General features: G+C 37.9%; 1 protein-coding gene across 1 annotated transcript in view; it reads left to right on the top strand.

Moving 5' to 3' along the window:
* Positions 1-15,722, top strand: part of CABP7 (calcium binding protein 7) — a 69,995-nt gene that overhangs the window by 31,946 nt on the left and 22,327 nt on the right. Inside the window, exon 2 of the mRNA XM_072415287.1 lies at positions 10,503-10,646. Within this exon, the coding sequence (XP_072271388.1) occupies positions 10,503-10,646 (144 nt within the window). The remainder of the gene's footprint in view (positions 1-10,502; positions 10,647-15,722) is intronic.

The raw sequence follows: 15,722 nt of genomic DNA, 5'->3' as shown, positions 1-15,722 counted from the left end.
GAGACACACGCAGGATCGGGTATCGGGTGAGTATAATATTTTAATTATTTTTTTTAACACATTTGTCGTATAGGACGCACTAACTTTTCCCCCCCAGTTTTGGGGAAGAAAAAGTGCGTCTTATATGGCAAAAAATACGGTATACCAAACAGGCTTATACCAAACAAATTTGTCCCATAAGAACTAAAAGGAAAATGGATAATCCATTCCCATGAAAAAAAAATCCTTTTGTTATTGGCATATTATTCATTGATGGGCCTGTAATAATTTAAACACTGCTTAATACTAAAGTACATAAATACAAAAGCAATTGGATGAAATAAATGAAAATTTACACTCACTTTTTCTTGCTGAGAATAGTCAAGTGCCTACTAGGATGGTGCTGAAAAGGGAGGAGATGTTATGTCATTCACAGAGAGTTAAAGAGCGGGTTGTTCACTGAATAGTGGCAACTGGCGTACTGATGCTTATGGGCAGTGGTGGATTTGTCTCGAGAGAAGTAAATAAGGGTAGCGTGCGGTGTTATGACTCATTTTGATCCAAGCAAGTTCTAGCACAAAGGTTGTATACCAAGCAAAATTTTTCGTGTCCAAACAGGATTTATACCAAGTTGCACTTATTCCAAAGCAGACTTATACCGAGTTACCACTGTATTTTGTATTTGTAACGTATGAAACTTTTGGGTGATTGCAGAAGGATTCATCTCAAGAAAATAATTGTGCAGAGGTAGTTTGACAGAAAAAAACTATCCAACAACCTCATGAATGAACAGTTAATTGCTTTTTCTATTCAATCCCACAAAACTAATTAATCATGGAACGCGATGGGACCAAAATTAAGGCATTGTGTGATTACACAATCTCAATCACAGAGCTGAAAGATTTATCTTTTACGTGTGTGGTCATTTTGAAACCCACAAAAGACAAAATATTGCTGTAGAGATTTCAGTTTTACAAACCTATGTGATAACTGCAGTGGCTTGTTCAGGTAATACATTGTACATCAAATTGTCTTTGGAAAGTTAGTGTATCAAAAAAAAATGATACTGTAACTGTATAGCCCTTGAAAGTGTGCACAGTACAGTAGACAGGTATGTACAGAATGTGATAGATACTGGTTTATACATACAGGGTTTTATTGTCTGCCCTATTAAAATTCCTCTCAGGTTTCATTGAGGCTTTCAATTTGTTCAAACATGAGGCACAAAGGAGTGAGATGAGGAGACCTGAGACTGCGGTGTGTAGATGTGTGTGAATGCAATGCCTGTAACAATGTGTGTAGAGTGTTTTCTCTATGTAGGTTTATTTTTATGTATATATATATATATATATATATATATATATATATATATATATATATATGTGTGTGTATACTACAGTTTAAGTGCAAAGAAAGGGAACTATGACAACTATGGCAGCTAGGGGATGATAATAGACAACTTAGTGAGAGCTTGCCTATGTGTGTTTAAATACTCTATGCACATGCTGTATATGTAAATTCAGTGTGTGAAGACAGCATGTGTATCTTTAGTGGCTGCAATGTGTATATGTTTGTACTTTGTATGCTTTGTCCTGGCTGCTGAGGGGAGGATGTTTATTTCATGCTTATATTTTGTATATAGCTTGCCCTGTTTAAAAAAAAGTCTATCTGACAGTGGTGCAGCCAGCCACACTTGTGCTGTTTCCCAGATGTCTTTTCTTCATGTTTGATGATTTTTGTATGCAGATATGGATGTGAAGAATACATAGCCTGCCTGTGTAGAGTAATCAGTGTTTTCCTCTGTATAGCACGTGACTGCAGTTTATCTCCAGGTGCTGACACTAATTCTTCACACACCGCTTTGATGGGGGTTTCCTTCTATAATTCTGCAATACTGCAGTACATTTAAACATGTCTGAAGCGCAGTGCGAACACAGAAGGTTATAATCATGACCCCATGGATTGTCATTCCCCACTAGATTTTCCTCCTCCTTTCCCCTCACTTCTTTTTTTTTTTCTTATAGTATTACTTAATTCAGCATGCATTTCAGTTGCATCATTCCACTGTTCCGTATTTTAGATTTTAAGCAAAAAATAAATGCTTTAAAGTATGATCAATGACATTCAAGGTTCTTCTGGAGATATGACCTCTGCAGTGACTCTTCTCTGTTTGATTCCCATTCCAGATGTGTGCTTTTAAGTTTAATGCAGAATTTTTTACCTTATGTGAGGGATCTGCAGACCATCAGTGGGTTCAATCCTACAAAACAAGCCTATGTGTATCTTAAAAGAGCATACCTTAAGAGTATATCTTAAATAAAAGAGGAGACGATGCATATCTATTTCATGCAGTAACAATAAAGATGGATTCAAAGTCTTTTTACAGAAATGCAGCACTATCATTTAAAAGAATATGTCCATCTTTTCTGATGCTTGTTCTATCTCTTCGTAGTATCAGCCCTTGTAGGTTTGTTGGTATCTATTTGACCATTAATATCTGTCACATGTAACAGTGATCTGCTGTAGCTAAACTGCAGCAGAATTATGAGGTACGGGATTTGAGGAATAGGTATGTGTAGCCCTGAAGATTCTCTCACATTGAGAAGTTACAGTTCAATACATTTTGCAGCAAAATACTTTTATTTCATTTTCCCGTAAAAATTATCAGAGGACAGGTGTCATTTAAGCTTATGCATTGGCAATGTTGGAACCTGGCTTAACAAAGAAACTACTTCACATTTCACCCCATTTACTGTCCATTTATATTTAAATGCTGATTCTACATCTTACACATTACGTAATTAGCACAAATAATTCTATTACCCTTGTATTTCACTGTATATTTCCTGATAATATGTTTTTGTATGTGGCATTTTTACTGAAATCCCAAATATGACAGTTGATTTGAAATAAACTATTCACATCTGCTTACAGTTTCTGTGATAATGTGCAAGTATGGACACCACATTATAAATTTACAACATTCTACATTATAGCACCATGATGGTGCTTCCATTTTCTTTCCATTCTCTTCAGGGTTCAGGAGTCCTCAGCCCAGTTGAGCTCCCACGCATACAAGCATTTAATTATCCTGGCACCTAAAGGTTGAGACTGAGCTGGCTATGACTGGGTCAAAGTACAATTTGTAGAAAACCCGCTAGGTGGAAAGAAATATTTTAACAACAAAAAAAAGGGAATCCAATCTTCTTCAACAAAGCTATCTTTCTGATATCACTGTGTTAGTGGACAGCCAGATTTATTAAAGCTCCCCAAGACTGGAGAAGATAGACGATCATGGGTGAACCTGGGTGATCCAGCAAACCTGGAATAAAAAGATTTGCCAACTAATATTGAATTATTTTTAAGAAATCCATTCCAAGATTGCTGGATCATCCAGGATCTCCCATGATAGTCTATCTTCTCCAGTCTTGGAAAACTTTATTCAATCAGGCTCATTACGTGCTTTGAGAAAAACATAAATAAAATGCATTTTTAATGAATGGGTTAAAAGGGTCATAAAGCCATTTTTGTTTATTTCAGATAACCCCTGTGCATTTCTTTCTTGTTTTTTTCAGTTCTCAATGGGCCTGATTTATCAACTCTCCCCAAGACTGGAGAAGATAGACTATCATAGCTTAACCTGGTCGATCCAGTAAACCTGTAATGGATTTAATAAAAAATCATTTGACAAATGTTTTCTGTTTTTGACCAGATCCAATCCAGGTTTGCTGGATCACCCAGGTTAATCTATGGAAAATGAAAATAAATCTCCCTAAAGTTAGGGAAATCTTTGCTCAGACAGTTGTTACTTAGACACATGACCCCGGTGGAAGATTTCCCCTCAATGGACAAATGGAGAAGGCAAAAGTGTACAGCAAAGACTGGTTGGTAAGCATTTTATACTATAACCTTGAAAAACATAGTTTTGATTTTAGATACAAATTAGGAATTTTTTCCACAAGGTAAATAAAGGATTTAAGACAAAAGCATCTCAAATTACAGCATTATAATGCATCTATATCTCTTGTCGGTATATGGTCTGTTTCTATATCTGACGAAGCAGACGCTGTGCCGTTAAAATTATTACAGAAATTGTTGAATGGAGAACTTATCGTGGTATTTAGTATATAACACGCAGGTTCCTACATTTACTATTTGTTTGTTGTGAGTCTGATATCATAAGGATGTCCTAACTCTTTGAAGCAGTCTATAAGTTCATATATGATATTTTATGCTTTCTATGATGGCAATATACACAACAGCTGGATAGTCATAGATTGCCAAAAACACTGGACCCTAGGGACATAGCTATCAAATAGAACATCATCAGTTATATGTAACTAGAACCGCTCTAATTCCAAAGCTGGCCATACACAAGAAAGTTAATATTGATTTTGCCAGAAAGTAGGGATGCAGGGAAAGGTTTAAATGATCTCCAAGCATATAAATACCTCATTACATTTCCTTCTAACCAATTTTCAGGCTGCTAATGCTTTTCAGTTGCATTCATGGTGCTTTGACCCCTGTGTATGAAAGTGTTAAACCCTTTTGATACACAGGACACCTGTGTACTGTGTAAATACATCTGTACCATTCCAGCAGAGCTGCCAAGGCGAACATAATGTAGCTCCAAAGTTACTAGCATTTTGTGTGTCAGGCAACATAAATGTGTTGAGGTAGCCATGATCCTGCTTGCAAAAATCATAACTTTTTTGATAGCATGTTTCACAGAATACTGTACTATTGCAAAATGTGTGTAGAAAATGAAAACACTAGATCATTATTGGAAAAATAAGAAAATGCTTTCTCAGGCATTTATGAAGGAGGAGGCAAATGTCAAAATGAGATCTTTTTGTCTTCTCATTGAATATGGCTGTAATGTCCAGAAAGAAGGGACAGGTGGCATAGTGATCTTCCTTGCTGACACTGACTGATCTAACTCATCTAACAAAGAAGTCCACATTAAGATGAACAAAAAATTAAGTTTAAAAAATAATTTTCATACTAAAAACCTAAAAGACGTTTTTCAACGTTAACTTTTAAGCAGTCACCCATCTTTTTGTGAAACCCTTTATATAAGCTCTGGAACTAAACATTGCTGTCAGAAAATCCATAATTTGTTTACTAACATCCCAATATATTCAGGTATTTAGTGTATTCAGTATCAGAATCCTACAACATCAAGTTTATTAAAGAACATGGCATGCATTCCGTTAATGTAATCATAAGGTCTGAGGACAAAAAACAAAGACAAACGATAGTTAGAGAAAAAGGCCAATCATAAACCTGGAATATCCCTCAGATTGCTGTTAAATTCATTAAAAATTGGAAATATTATGGCACAACCAAGACTCCACAGAAGTCCATCTACTCAAACTCTGTGATGAGGTAGCAAGGATATTAGTCAGAGAAGAAACCAAAAGGCCACTTAATGAAGGACTAAAATGGGAAGCACGGGGGCGTGGCTTGCACATTGCCGAGTAGAGCCGCATCTTTCAGGGCTCCCTACCGAGCGCATCTACTACGAGGCAAAATCCTACAGATATCGTGGAATACCTTCCTCAGACCTCTGACCTCTGAAGACTTCAGACTTCTGAAGAATCTAACATGGCGGCCAGACATGCGGTTCCACCACCTCACCACATCCCCACCACTCTCAGGAGGATTTCGATGAGCCTGCCTCGCCACTGTCAGCAGATGAGCCAGAATCCTCAGCTGCTCTAAAAAACATTAGGGCATTTTTAAGTTCCCTACCTACCAGATCATATCTAGAAAACCATACCTGCTGCTTGGAAGCATCATTTAGGCAGGAGCTGGCTGAGCTCAGGCAGAATTTAGAAACCACACAAACGGTGGTATCAGCTCTCCAAACTGTTTATATGTCTATCTCCCATAGTCTTACTAAAGTGGAAGAGCATGTTTTGGATCATACCCACAAGATACAAAATGCCTTTGTTCTATAGATGATCTGGAAAACTGCAACAGACAGAACAATATTAGAATCCGTGGCTTACCAGAGGCCACCACCACCCCTGGTTTGATGGCGTCTGTTCAATTTACTCTTAGACCGCCCTGTATCTTCTGAAATACTCATTGACAGAGTGCATAGGGCCTTAGGCTCTAGATCCTCCGATCCCCTGCAACCAATGTTCTTTGCTGGGTCCATTATTTCTAGGTGGAGGAGGAAAATCATAGCAACAGCTTGCTGCAAGCAAGTGCTAGATTTTGATGGGGCACAATTGTCATTTTTATCAGATCTATCATGTCATACGCTAGCCATGCGTAGAGCTCTCAAGCCGTTAATGGATGCACTTAAATCACGAGACTTTCCCTATAGATGGGGATTCCCATTCCAGCTGCATATTTGGGCTCAAGGGAAAAACCCTCATATTCAGAGATGTCAGTGACCTGCCCAAGAATATTTCTACACGTGATCTACCTCCTATTGATCTTCCTCAATGGCACAATGCAATTATTGGTCAATAAATTGAAATATTTACCAGAGGATATCTGGGCCCCAACTGGATCCCACATCAGCTGTTGGTGTCGTTGGTTATCTCCAGCATATATTGTTTTCCTTCCTTTGGCAATTCCTTTAGAGGTCCATCTCTACCGCTTGTTCTGGGTTTGTGCAGGTAAATATTTTTTACATCTATGGTCTTTCCCTCAAGAAAGAGCTTAGATGGACAAATTAGTGTATGCAAGACACTTTATCGCTCATTTCGGAACTGACTGGATTTTGTTGGACCACGGCCCTGTGTCTTGTTTTGTTGCTTTTATATATTGGGGATCTTCTGTATGGGGAAACTCTACTCTGGTTTGAATAGTTCATATAAATGCATAACCTTTGCACTACAGTACTAGACATGATCGTATATATATATGTGGACCATTATTCTCATTGGTTTAGGCTGGTTATTACTTGCTATGTATGTCTTTTAAGTCATTATTGGATTTTTAGAGTTTTGGTAACTGCGCCTCTGTACGGAGATGTATAATTATTACTGTTTCTACAGGTACTAGCCCTCCACGTCCCCACGTAGGGCTCTTACAGTAGTAAGAAATCTGAGTACACCTATTTAGGTGAATTACTTTTAACTAAAAGTTCTCAGCAAGTATCTATCTTACTTTATTTTTTCTTGTTTTTTCTCCATATCCTTCCTTATTCTTTTTTATTAGCGCTTCTCATTATCAGTAGCAACCAAACCCACAAATGGCACCTTTAACATTTTGCTCCTATAATGTGAGAGGATATAATGTACCTAGTAAACGTTCTCAAATATTATATGGTATGGATATCTTATTTGTACAAGAGACCCATTACCGCCTAGGACATGTACCAAAAATGTGTAACCACTATTTTCCTCAAAGGTTTCACAGTACTAGTGCAGATTCTAAATCCAGGGGAGTATCTATTGGTTTTCATAAATTGATTCGTAACCAGATATAAGATCAACAAATAGACCCATAGAGGAAATTTCATTTGAAGGTGACCCTATATGGTAAAAGTTACACTGTGGCAAACGTATATCTACCAAACCAGAATCCAACCTCCCTCGGAATAGATATATTACACAAACTGATGAGTTTTAAAACAGGCCAATTGATTCTAGGAGGAATTTTAATTTTTTGATGGACCCATTGATGGATTCTTCCTCTAGAGGTAGCTTCTACCCCAGAAGCAAAACTGCCCAATTGAAAAAGGCTCTCACCCAATACTTAATAGCTAAAGCGACAGGGTTTTTTCTCCCGCTCACAACTCTTATCATGGATTAGATATGTTTTTGGTGTCCCACCATGTCTTACTCCTGCCTCATGATACCTCCATCGGCAACTTTTTGTGGTCGGATCACACTCCGATTTTTCTGTCTTTGGAAATTTCTGATATGCCTCGCACTTCCTTTACATATAAGCTTTATGATAATTTATTATCTGACACGGTATGTGTATTTGTATTTACAAATGATCATTGTACTGACTCTACCCACCTGATCCAATTTGCCTCAAGACTTAAAAAGAATAAATCTAAGGGCATAGTAGAGTTACTCAAAACTATAGCCTCTATAGAGTCCTCCCATAAACAAAAGCCAGTTGTAGATACTTTACTAGTTTTATCCCACTACTAGACGAATTCTCTCTTAAACTTCGAGACAAGACTGGATGATTATTTTTCCAACATGGTGATAAGCCGGGGAAATTATTGGCAAAGGCCCTGCATCCAAGATTAACAGGTACTCCAATCCTCTGTATCCGCACAAGCTCAGGGCGGCTATCTCACCACCCAACAGAGGTTGTGTCTTCCTTTCAGGAATTCTACTTGGACCTGTACTGTTTAAAAGGGAAATTATTCGCCTTAGATCTAAAGTATGCAAATATATACAACACACTTCTCTACCTACCCTTTCAAATGCTGATAGCCAGGGTCTTGATGCTCCCTTCACTGATATAGAACTTCAGCACTGTATTTCTCCTCTGGTACCAGGAAGGAGTTCAGGGCCGGATGGGTTTACACCAAGATTCTATAAAGTATTTCAGGATACTATATCGCTTTTCATAGTATGTGTGTTTAATGCGATTTCTTCTTCCTCGGGGTTCCCTATCCAGTAATTGGAGGCTCATGTTACAATTTTGCCTAAACCTGGTCGAGATCATACAATCTGTGGAAGCTATCAACCCATCTTGCTTACTAATTTGGATACTAAAATATACTCCAAACTTTTGGCAAACAGGATGATCGTTTGGACCAGGCAGGTTTTGTGACTGGAAGGGAAACTAGAGATAATGTATTGAAAACCACTTCCCTTAACAATTGGGCTCAGAATTCTGGTACACCTACTTGTCTTTTGTCGATAGACGCCAAAAGGGCATTTGATCACATTAATTGGGTATTCCTATAGGAAACATTAATCCAACTTGGGCTGGGTCCCATTATGTTGGAAAGGATCCAGGCCTTATATGCAGGCCCATCAGCACGGGTCCGAGCTAATAGTTTATTATCGGAATCCTTTGGGATACACAACGGCACCAGAAAAGGCTGTCCATTATCCCCTATGCTATATATTCTTGTGATAGAGCATTTTGCTACAGCTATAATCAGAACTCCAATATTAAAGGCATTGTGGTAGGAGAAGAACACTGTATATTATCCATTTTAATATAACATTACCTAATATAACATACTAATTGGTATTTTTTAAAATAGGGGATCCTCTCCACAATACAATACAACACGTTGCAATACCATGGTTCTGGAATTTATACTGGGCACAATGGTACTATTACTCGAGTTTACTATGCATGCAAATATTCTCAAGGTTATGCTACTGAATTGATCTATCTTCTTCTTCTGTCTTCTTCTTTTCTCCTTCTTCTTTCTTCCTTCCGTTTCTTTGCTCTTTCTCTTTCCTCTCTTTCCCCTTTTTCTCTACCTCTTCGTTTCCATACCAAATATTTCTGTAAGGTTTTATTTATTTTGTAATGTATGATTATCCTCCTTTTTCCCTTTGCTTTTGTATTTGTACATGAATCGAAATACTCTGTTTTATTGCAATTTTGTACTTACTGTCATATTTGTTGGAAAAATTTTTTTTGAAAACTAAAAAAGACAGATTATACAGAAAATCAGAAGACCATTGTTGGAAGAAAAAACAAAATTAAATTCCATTTAAAGTCCACTGGATGCTTGTGAAAAAATACATTAGGCATTTTGAAATAGTTCCTTGGTCTAGTAAGACCAGAGAAAAATTCTGTGTCCCATAAAAAGTTAACACTCCTCTTTACCCACAGAATGTCAAGTGAAGAATGATGGTGACAATTTTTATTAACAGTAAATGGTTGGTAACAATATGGGGGCCGATACAAGGCCAATCAAGAAACCAATTTTAGTTTTTAATGATTACCTTTCAGCAGGATAATGACTGACCAAGTCTCCTTGGACTGGTTGGAAATCAAGAAACTGGATATCCTAAAATAGTCTCTTAACTCACGGACCTTAATCCAACTGAGAATTCAACTGAGGGCCAAATTAATTTTGCCAGGAAAGAGTAAAAAAAGGAAGAAAATCTATGTCAAAGAATTCCCCTTATTAAATACAGTATACTACTAATCAGTCAGTAATACGTTTGTGAGGGCTTCAATACATAAAAAGTCTATTATGTAAACAAAAAGCTAGCTGTAAATATTTATAGTATGAACAGATGAAAATCTTTAAGTGAGCACTGTGTAATGTTTTAGACCACAAAAGCTGATCTATTGTTAAACAAGTGGTTTTCACCTCAAATATGTTTACAGTTTCTCTGTTTATATGCTGGAATTAGGAATAGCGTAAAACAATTAGTTCTACAATTGTACAGGTGTACAGTTTATATTTACTGTGCATAAGAAAATTTCACAAATATGGGATTTTTACTTTAAACAGTAATCAATTGCATTTAGTGTTGAAAGAAGTAGATAAATCTTTCTAGCATGAGGTTCTTTATGAACATGCCTTGGGAATAGTTATTCTTCTTTGTCTGTCTACACAGAGATTCGAGAAGCCTTCAAGGTGTTTGATCGGGACGGAAATGGATTCATCTCCAAACAGGAGTTGGGCACCGCAATGAGGTCTCTGGGGTACATGCCCAATGAAGTGGAACTGGAGGTCATTATACAGAGACTGGATATGGATGGTAAGGCCTGGGAGCATTGTTTTGCTTTATTTGGAAAGAATATGATACCACAAGACCTGTACCTGTTTTCTTTATAAATCCTGATTACGAGTATAGTGGAGAATATTCTGTCTACAGTGTCTAAGCCATAACACATGTACATGACATTCTGTGTGGATTCTTGAAGCAGCCTGTGTTAGTGCTAAACTCTCTTCAACTGTAAACACTTTGTGCTTGTATAATAACAACTATCATGTAGAACCATAAAAATAATTCAAAGAATTTTTTGTTTAATTGTGAAATTAGATTTAAAGACATAATCTTTATAGTTCCTTTTTGGTGAACAAGGTAAGGTAAAAGTAAATCATATTTTTACTTTAAAAAGATATTTTCAAATTGAGTTAAATATATAAAAAACATGTTTGTATGTATAACTAACAAACATATATATCTTCATGGGGGGAGGTGGCTGGCATCTTTGCTATTACATAGATTTTAAAGAATTCATTTCTCCATTTTTAAAGGAAAGGGGCACCTATTATATAACCTCTCACAAATTTTGAATTTAAATCTGCTCCTCTGCAAAAGCAAAGGTAGAGGGATAATCACATAAAGAATCTACCATCTTGGCCAAAACTTTTGGCAACGACAAAAATTTTGTATTTTGCCAGCATTCTTGGACTATTTTTTATATGTTTGTACGATATACTGAAGATTTATAAATATTTCATATGTTTTAAAGGCTTTTATTGGCAAAAACATCAAATGTATGCAAAGAGTCAACATATTCACAGGGGTTAAGTCTTTTTCTTCATGACTTTTGTGGAAAATCCTGACAGATGGTCCATTCTTGCTAGATCTTGGAGCTAGTTGCAATGTGTGGGCTTCTGCTTGTTTACTTACGTTTTTAGAATTGACCCCAGGTTTACATGGGATTGGGATCTAGGGAGTTTCTAGCCATAGGTCTAGATTTGATCTTTAAGTCACCTAATTATCGCTTTTGCACGTGGTGCTCCATTATGCTAGAAAATACACAGATCATTACCAAATTGTTCTTGAATTGTTGATAAAAGTTGCTCATGAAGGATATTTTGATATCGTTCTTTATTCATGGCAGTGTTCTTGGGCAGAATTGTGAGTGAGCTCACTCCCTTGGATGGGAAGCAACTCCACATATGGTTTGTCTTTTTTTTTGTTTCATTATACCATGGTGGGGCAACCCTGCAATCTTTCAAAAAAATATTTAAATACCGGGAAACCTTTTATCCAGGTCTCCTTTACCTGCAGAATGGTGGGGGGAGGGGTGTGTGGATTCTAAATACTGCAGAGAAGCATCACACTCGTACACTTAATCACTTTGTAAGCAATTATCATTATTGTTGAAGATAATAGCCAGTAAAATATGAATATAAATTCAATATTAGTGATTCCTCTTGTAGGTTCTGAGGGTTAAATATTAAGGGATTCGCTTGCATGTATTCAGCATACCAGAAAACCAAGCCAATGTAGTAAAAACTTACACAGCATCCGTATGCCACATTCACAGTCCTGTATTCTGAGCATACAGCATGGTAAAGCTTATCTTGTTATGTGGATTTGTCCATACATGCACTTGTCTATATGTGATTTGTCCATGCATGCACTGCTAAAAAGAGGGGGTTATCTAATATTATAACATGCCTAGCACCACAATGCGTTCTTTAGGTAATAGTCGCAGGTCAAAATATGCAGTTTTATTAGGAGGATGCTGTATTAAATATGTAAAAGGAGGCAGCACTCAACCTCCTTTAACCTAGGTCAGGGGTCTGCAACCTGCGGCTCCGGAGCCGCATGCGGCTCTTCAGCCTCCTTGTTGTGGCTCCCTTCGGCTGCCACGGGGAGATCTCTGATGGGGGATCCCCTTCCTTCCAAGACACTGCGGAGGAGGGGGATTCCCTATCCTGTGTTCTAATGAAAAAAATCTACCAGTGAAATAAATCTACCACGGGGCGTGTACAAATGGGTGTGTACAATGACATCCCCCTCCTTTGAACCCCAATTCCTCTGGAATGGGGAGATGTACAAAACCAAAAATGTAGGTGCAAGTGGGGGACACCTGTGACTAACACCCCCTAAAATTTAATTGTTAGGCTATCATCAGAACATAAAAAACTCTGCCCATCAAAAAAATGTACCGTTACACATTGCTGGAGGCACCTGAACCCCAATTTCTCTGGAACAGGAAGGGGGTACAGGTGAACAAAATTAGAGGTGCAAGTGGGGGACACCTGTGGCTAACACCTCCTAAAAACTCCACCCATCAAAAAACCCCTACCCTATTACACATTGTTGGAGGCTTCTAGCACCTAAACCCCAATTTATCTGGAAACGGGGGTACAGGTGAAAAAAATTTGAGGTGCAAGTACGGGACACCAGCGGCTAACACCTCCTAAAAATTCATAAAAACTCTGCCTATCAAAAAAATCTACCCAGTTACACATTGCTGGAAGCATCTAGCATCTGAACCCCAATTTCTCTGGAATGAGGGGGAGGCGGTACAGGTGACCAAAATAGAGGTGGGGGAAGTGGGGGACACTTATGGCTAACACCACCTACAATTGAATCGCTAAGGCATCGTCAGAAAATAAAGAACCCTGCCCATCAAAATAATCTACCCTGTTACACATTGCTGGAGGCTTCTAGCACCTGAACCCCAATTACTCAAGATTGGGGGGTACAGGTGAACAAAATTAAAGCTGCAAATGAGGGACACCTGTGGCTAACACCCCTTAAAATTTCATCGCTAAGGCATCGTCAGAACATAAAGAACTTTGCCCATCAAAAAAATCTACCCTGTTACGTTAGAAGCCTCCAGCTTCTAATGTAACAGGATGATACGTTAGAAGCTGGAGGCTTCTGGGGGCATAGTTCAGTGTTTAATTTATTTCAAAGAAGGCCTACACATGCACACTTGTTGTAACAGGTAAAATTAAAAAAATATTAAAACTTTTAAAAGTTTATAAACTGTGTTATGTTTTGCGGCTCCAGACTATTTTTCTTTAGTGGAAGAGGAGGCAAAATGGCTCTTTTGATAGTAAAGGTTGCTGACCCCTGACCTAGGTAAATATGCAACCTCTATAGATAAAAATATATTAAATAGTTTTTGGCATTGTGTAAATTTGTTTTATATTATATGTTAACAGGCTTATTTGTCAGACTGCAGTTTCTTATAGGGCCTAGGTCAACAAACAGGCTTTGGCGTTGGGCTTGTATCGATAACATCAGCTTAGGAGTTCTGAGATCATTTGGAATTCAGTGACAAGTGCCTCAGTTTTAAACTTCAAAGCCTGCTTCACAAAATGTCAGTCAAGTGATGCAGTTTCTATTGCTCAACTACATGTTTTTGCTGGGTGGTCCAGGCTTTCTGCTCCTCTTGCCAAATGTATTTTCTGTCCTGAGACCATCACTTATTTAAGTTTTTGTAGTTTTCTCTGTATCATCTGGTTAAATATTTCCCTCTTTTAGACAAAGACATGTGTGGACATACATTACAGAAACAATTGATTGCCAAATTCCTGAAAAATTCCTGTGAAACCCACCTCTGCACCTCAGAGAATTTGGGGTAACAGCCAATCAGTGGTTGGTAACTGTCAACAATTTGGTAACTGCAGCCTATAAATGCTAATTTCCAATGTCACCTGACAAGGTTGTCCCCTCACTTCCCTTTTATATGCTTTTGCTATGGAACATCTTGCAATATCTTCAGGCAACAACCCTGATGTAAATGACCTGAGTATTTGTGGCAACCATTAAAAAATCTCACTTTTTGCAGATAACCTTTTGCTATACATCACTCCCCCCCACATATCCATTCCCTCCATTCTTTGTGAACCCAGGATTTTGAGTTCCCTCAAGTGGTTTAAAGTTAACCTTCACAAAAGTGAGCATCTAAATGTCTCGCTTTAGCACAGTGCACTCTAATGCCTCTACTTCCCTGTGATCTTTCACAATTGTTCCTCAACTACCTCCTTTTACTCCAGAAGGTTCAGATTGATCTCCCCAAATCTGATAAAATTCCTATTATTCCCTTGAATATTATATGGTACTTTGACTAGGCTTAAGCCTGGCTTGCCTGATTTTATCTTTTATGAACAGACCTTACTGTTGGACTGACTAGTTGATGTTTTCTTTGTTAGAAAAGCCTTTCCTCCAGTACTTCATTTTCTGTCTTGGAACATGACTGACCATTCCCAAGTAGAGAGGGTTCTTCAAAGTAATCTTGTGGTTCTAATACTGTCAACCATCTTTATTTGTGTTTTTTCTAATATGCATCTCCTTATAAGGGCATGCACATCTTTTGAGGATCTCCTACATCAATGGGACCACCCTTAGCATGTTGTATCAGTTCTTCCTCCTTAGGGAATCCCATTTGGACCCTCCCATGTACATACAACATTGGGATTGGGAACTTGGTGTCACCCTCCCTGCTAAATATTGGGCAAACAAATGCTTTTTCTTAACCTGTAGCACAGAAGCACAGTCAAAATATAGATTTTACTCACTGGTATTGTTATACTACTGTGACCAATATCTGGTGGGAGTGCCCTATCTTTTTTCAGTTATATGACTTTTAGTGCATTCAATAATACTTTAATCCCCAACATGACCTCCATCATCCTCCTCCTTACGATCCCAGACACCATTAAAATCCACAATGGCAGACAACCTATGGCATTTCCTGATGGTGGCCAGAATGTTCATTCCTAGACATCCTTAGCGTTCCACCACCTTGAGAACAGCTGTTGGAACAGGAAAACATTTAACATATGGAACAGCTAGTGGCATATAATGACAATCAATCGAACCCTATCTTCCCACTTGATCAGCTTAGATACTTTTTAGGTTTCCACAGTTTCAAGCTTTGCTTCCATGATCACTTTTTCTTGGTTTCTGGCGTAGTAGTGTTTGTTTCACTTTCTATCCCCCCTTCCTTGCGGACCTTTAATGAACACCCCTGTCCCTCACCGCCTTGTTTCTGGTATACTTTTTAGAAGTTATACTTTTTCCTTCCATTTACCCACTTTACAAGGCCTATTCTCATCTCTCTTTTTCTTTTCT

The sequence above is a fragment of the Pyxicephalus adspersus genome, chromosome 6, assembly GCF_032062135.1.
Source record: "Pyxicephalus adspersus chromosome 6, UCB_Pads_2.0, whole genome shotgun sequence".
NCBI lineage: Eukaryota > Metazoa > Chordata > Amphibia > Anura > Pyxicephalidae > Pyxicephalus > Pyxicephalus adspersus.
The sequence above is the reverse complement of the archived record's forward strand: the minus strand, read 5'-3'. Positions and strand labels throughout refer to the sequence as shown.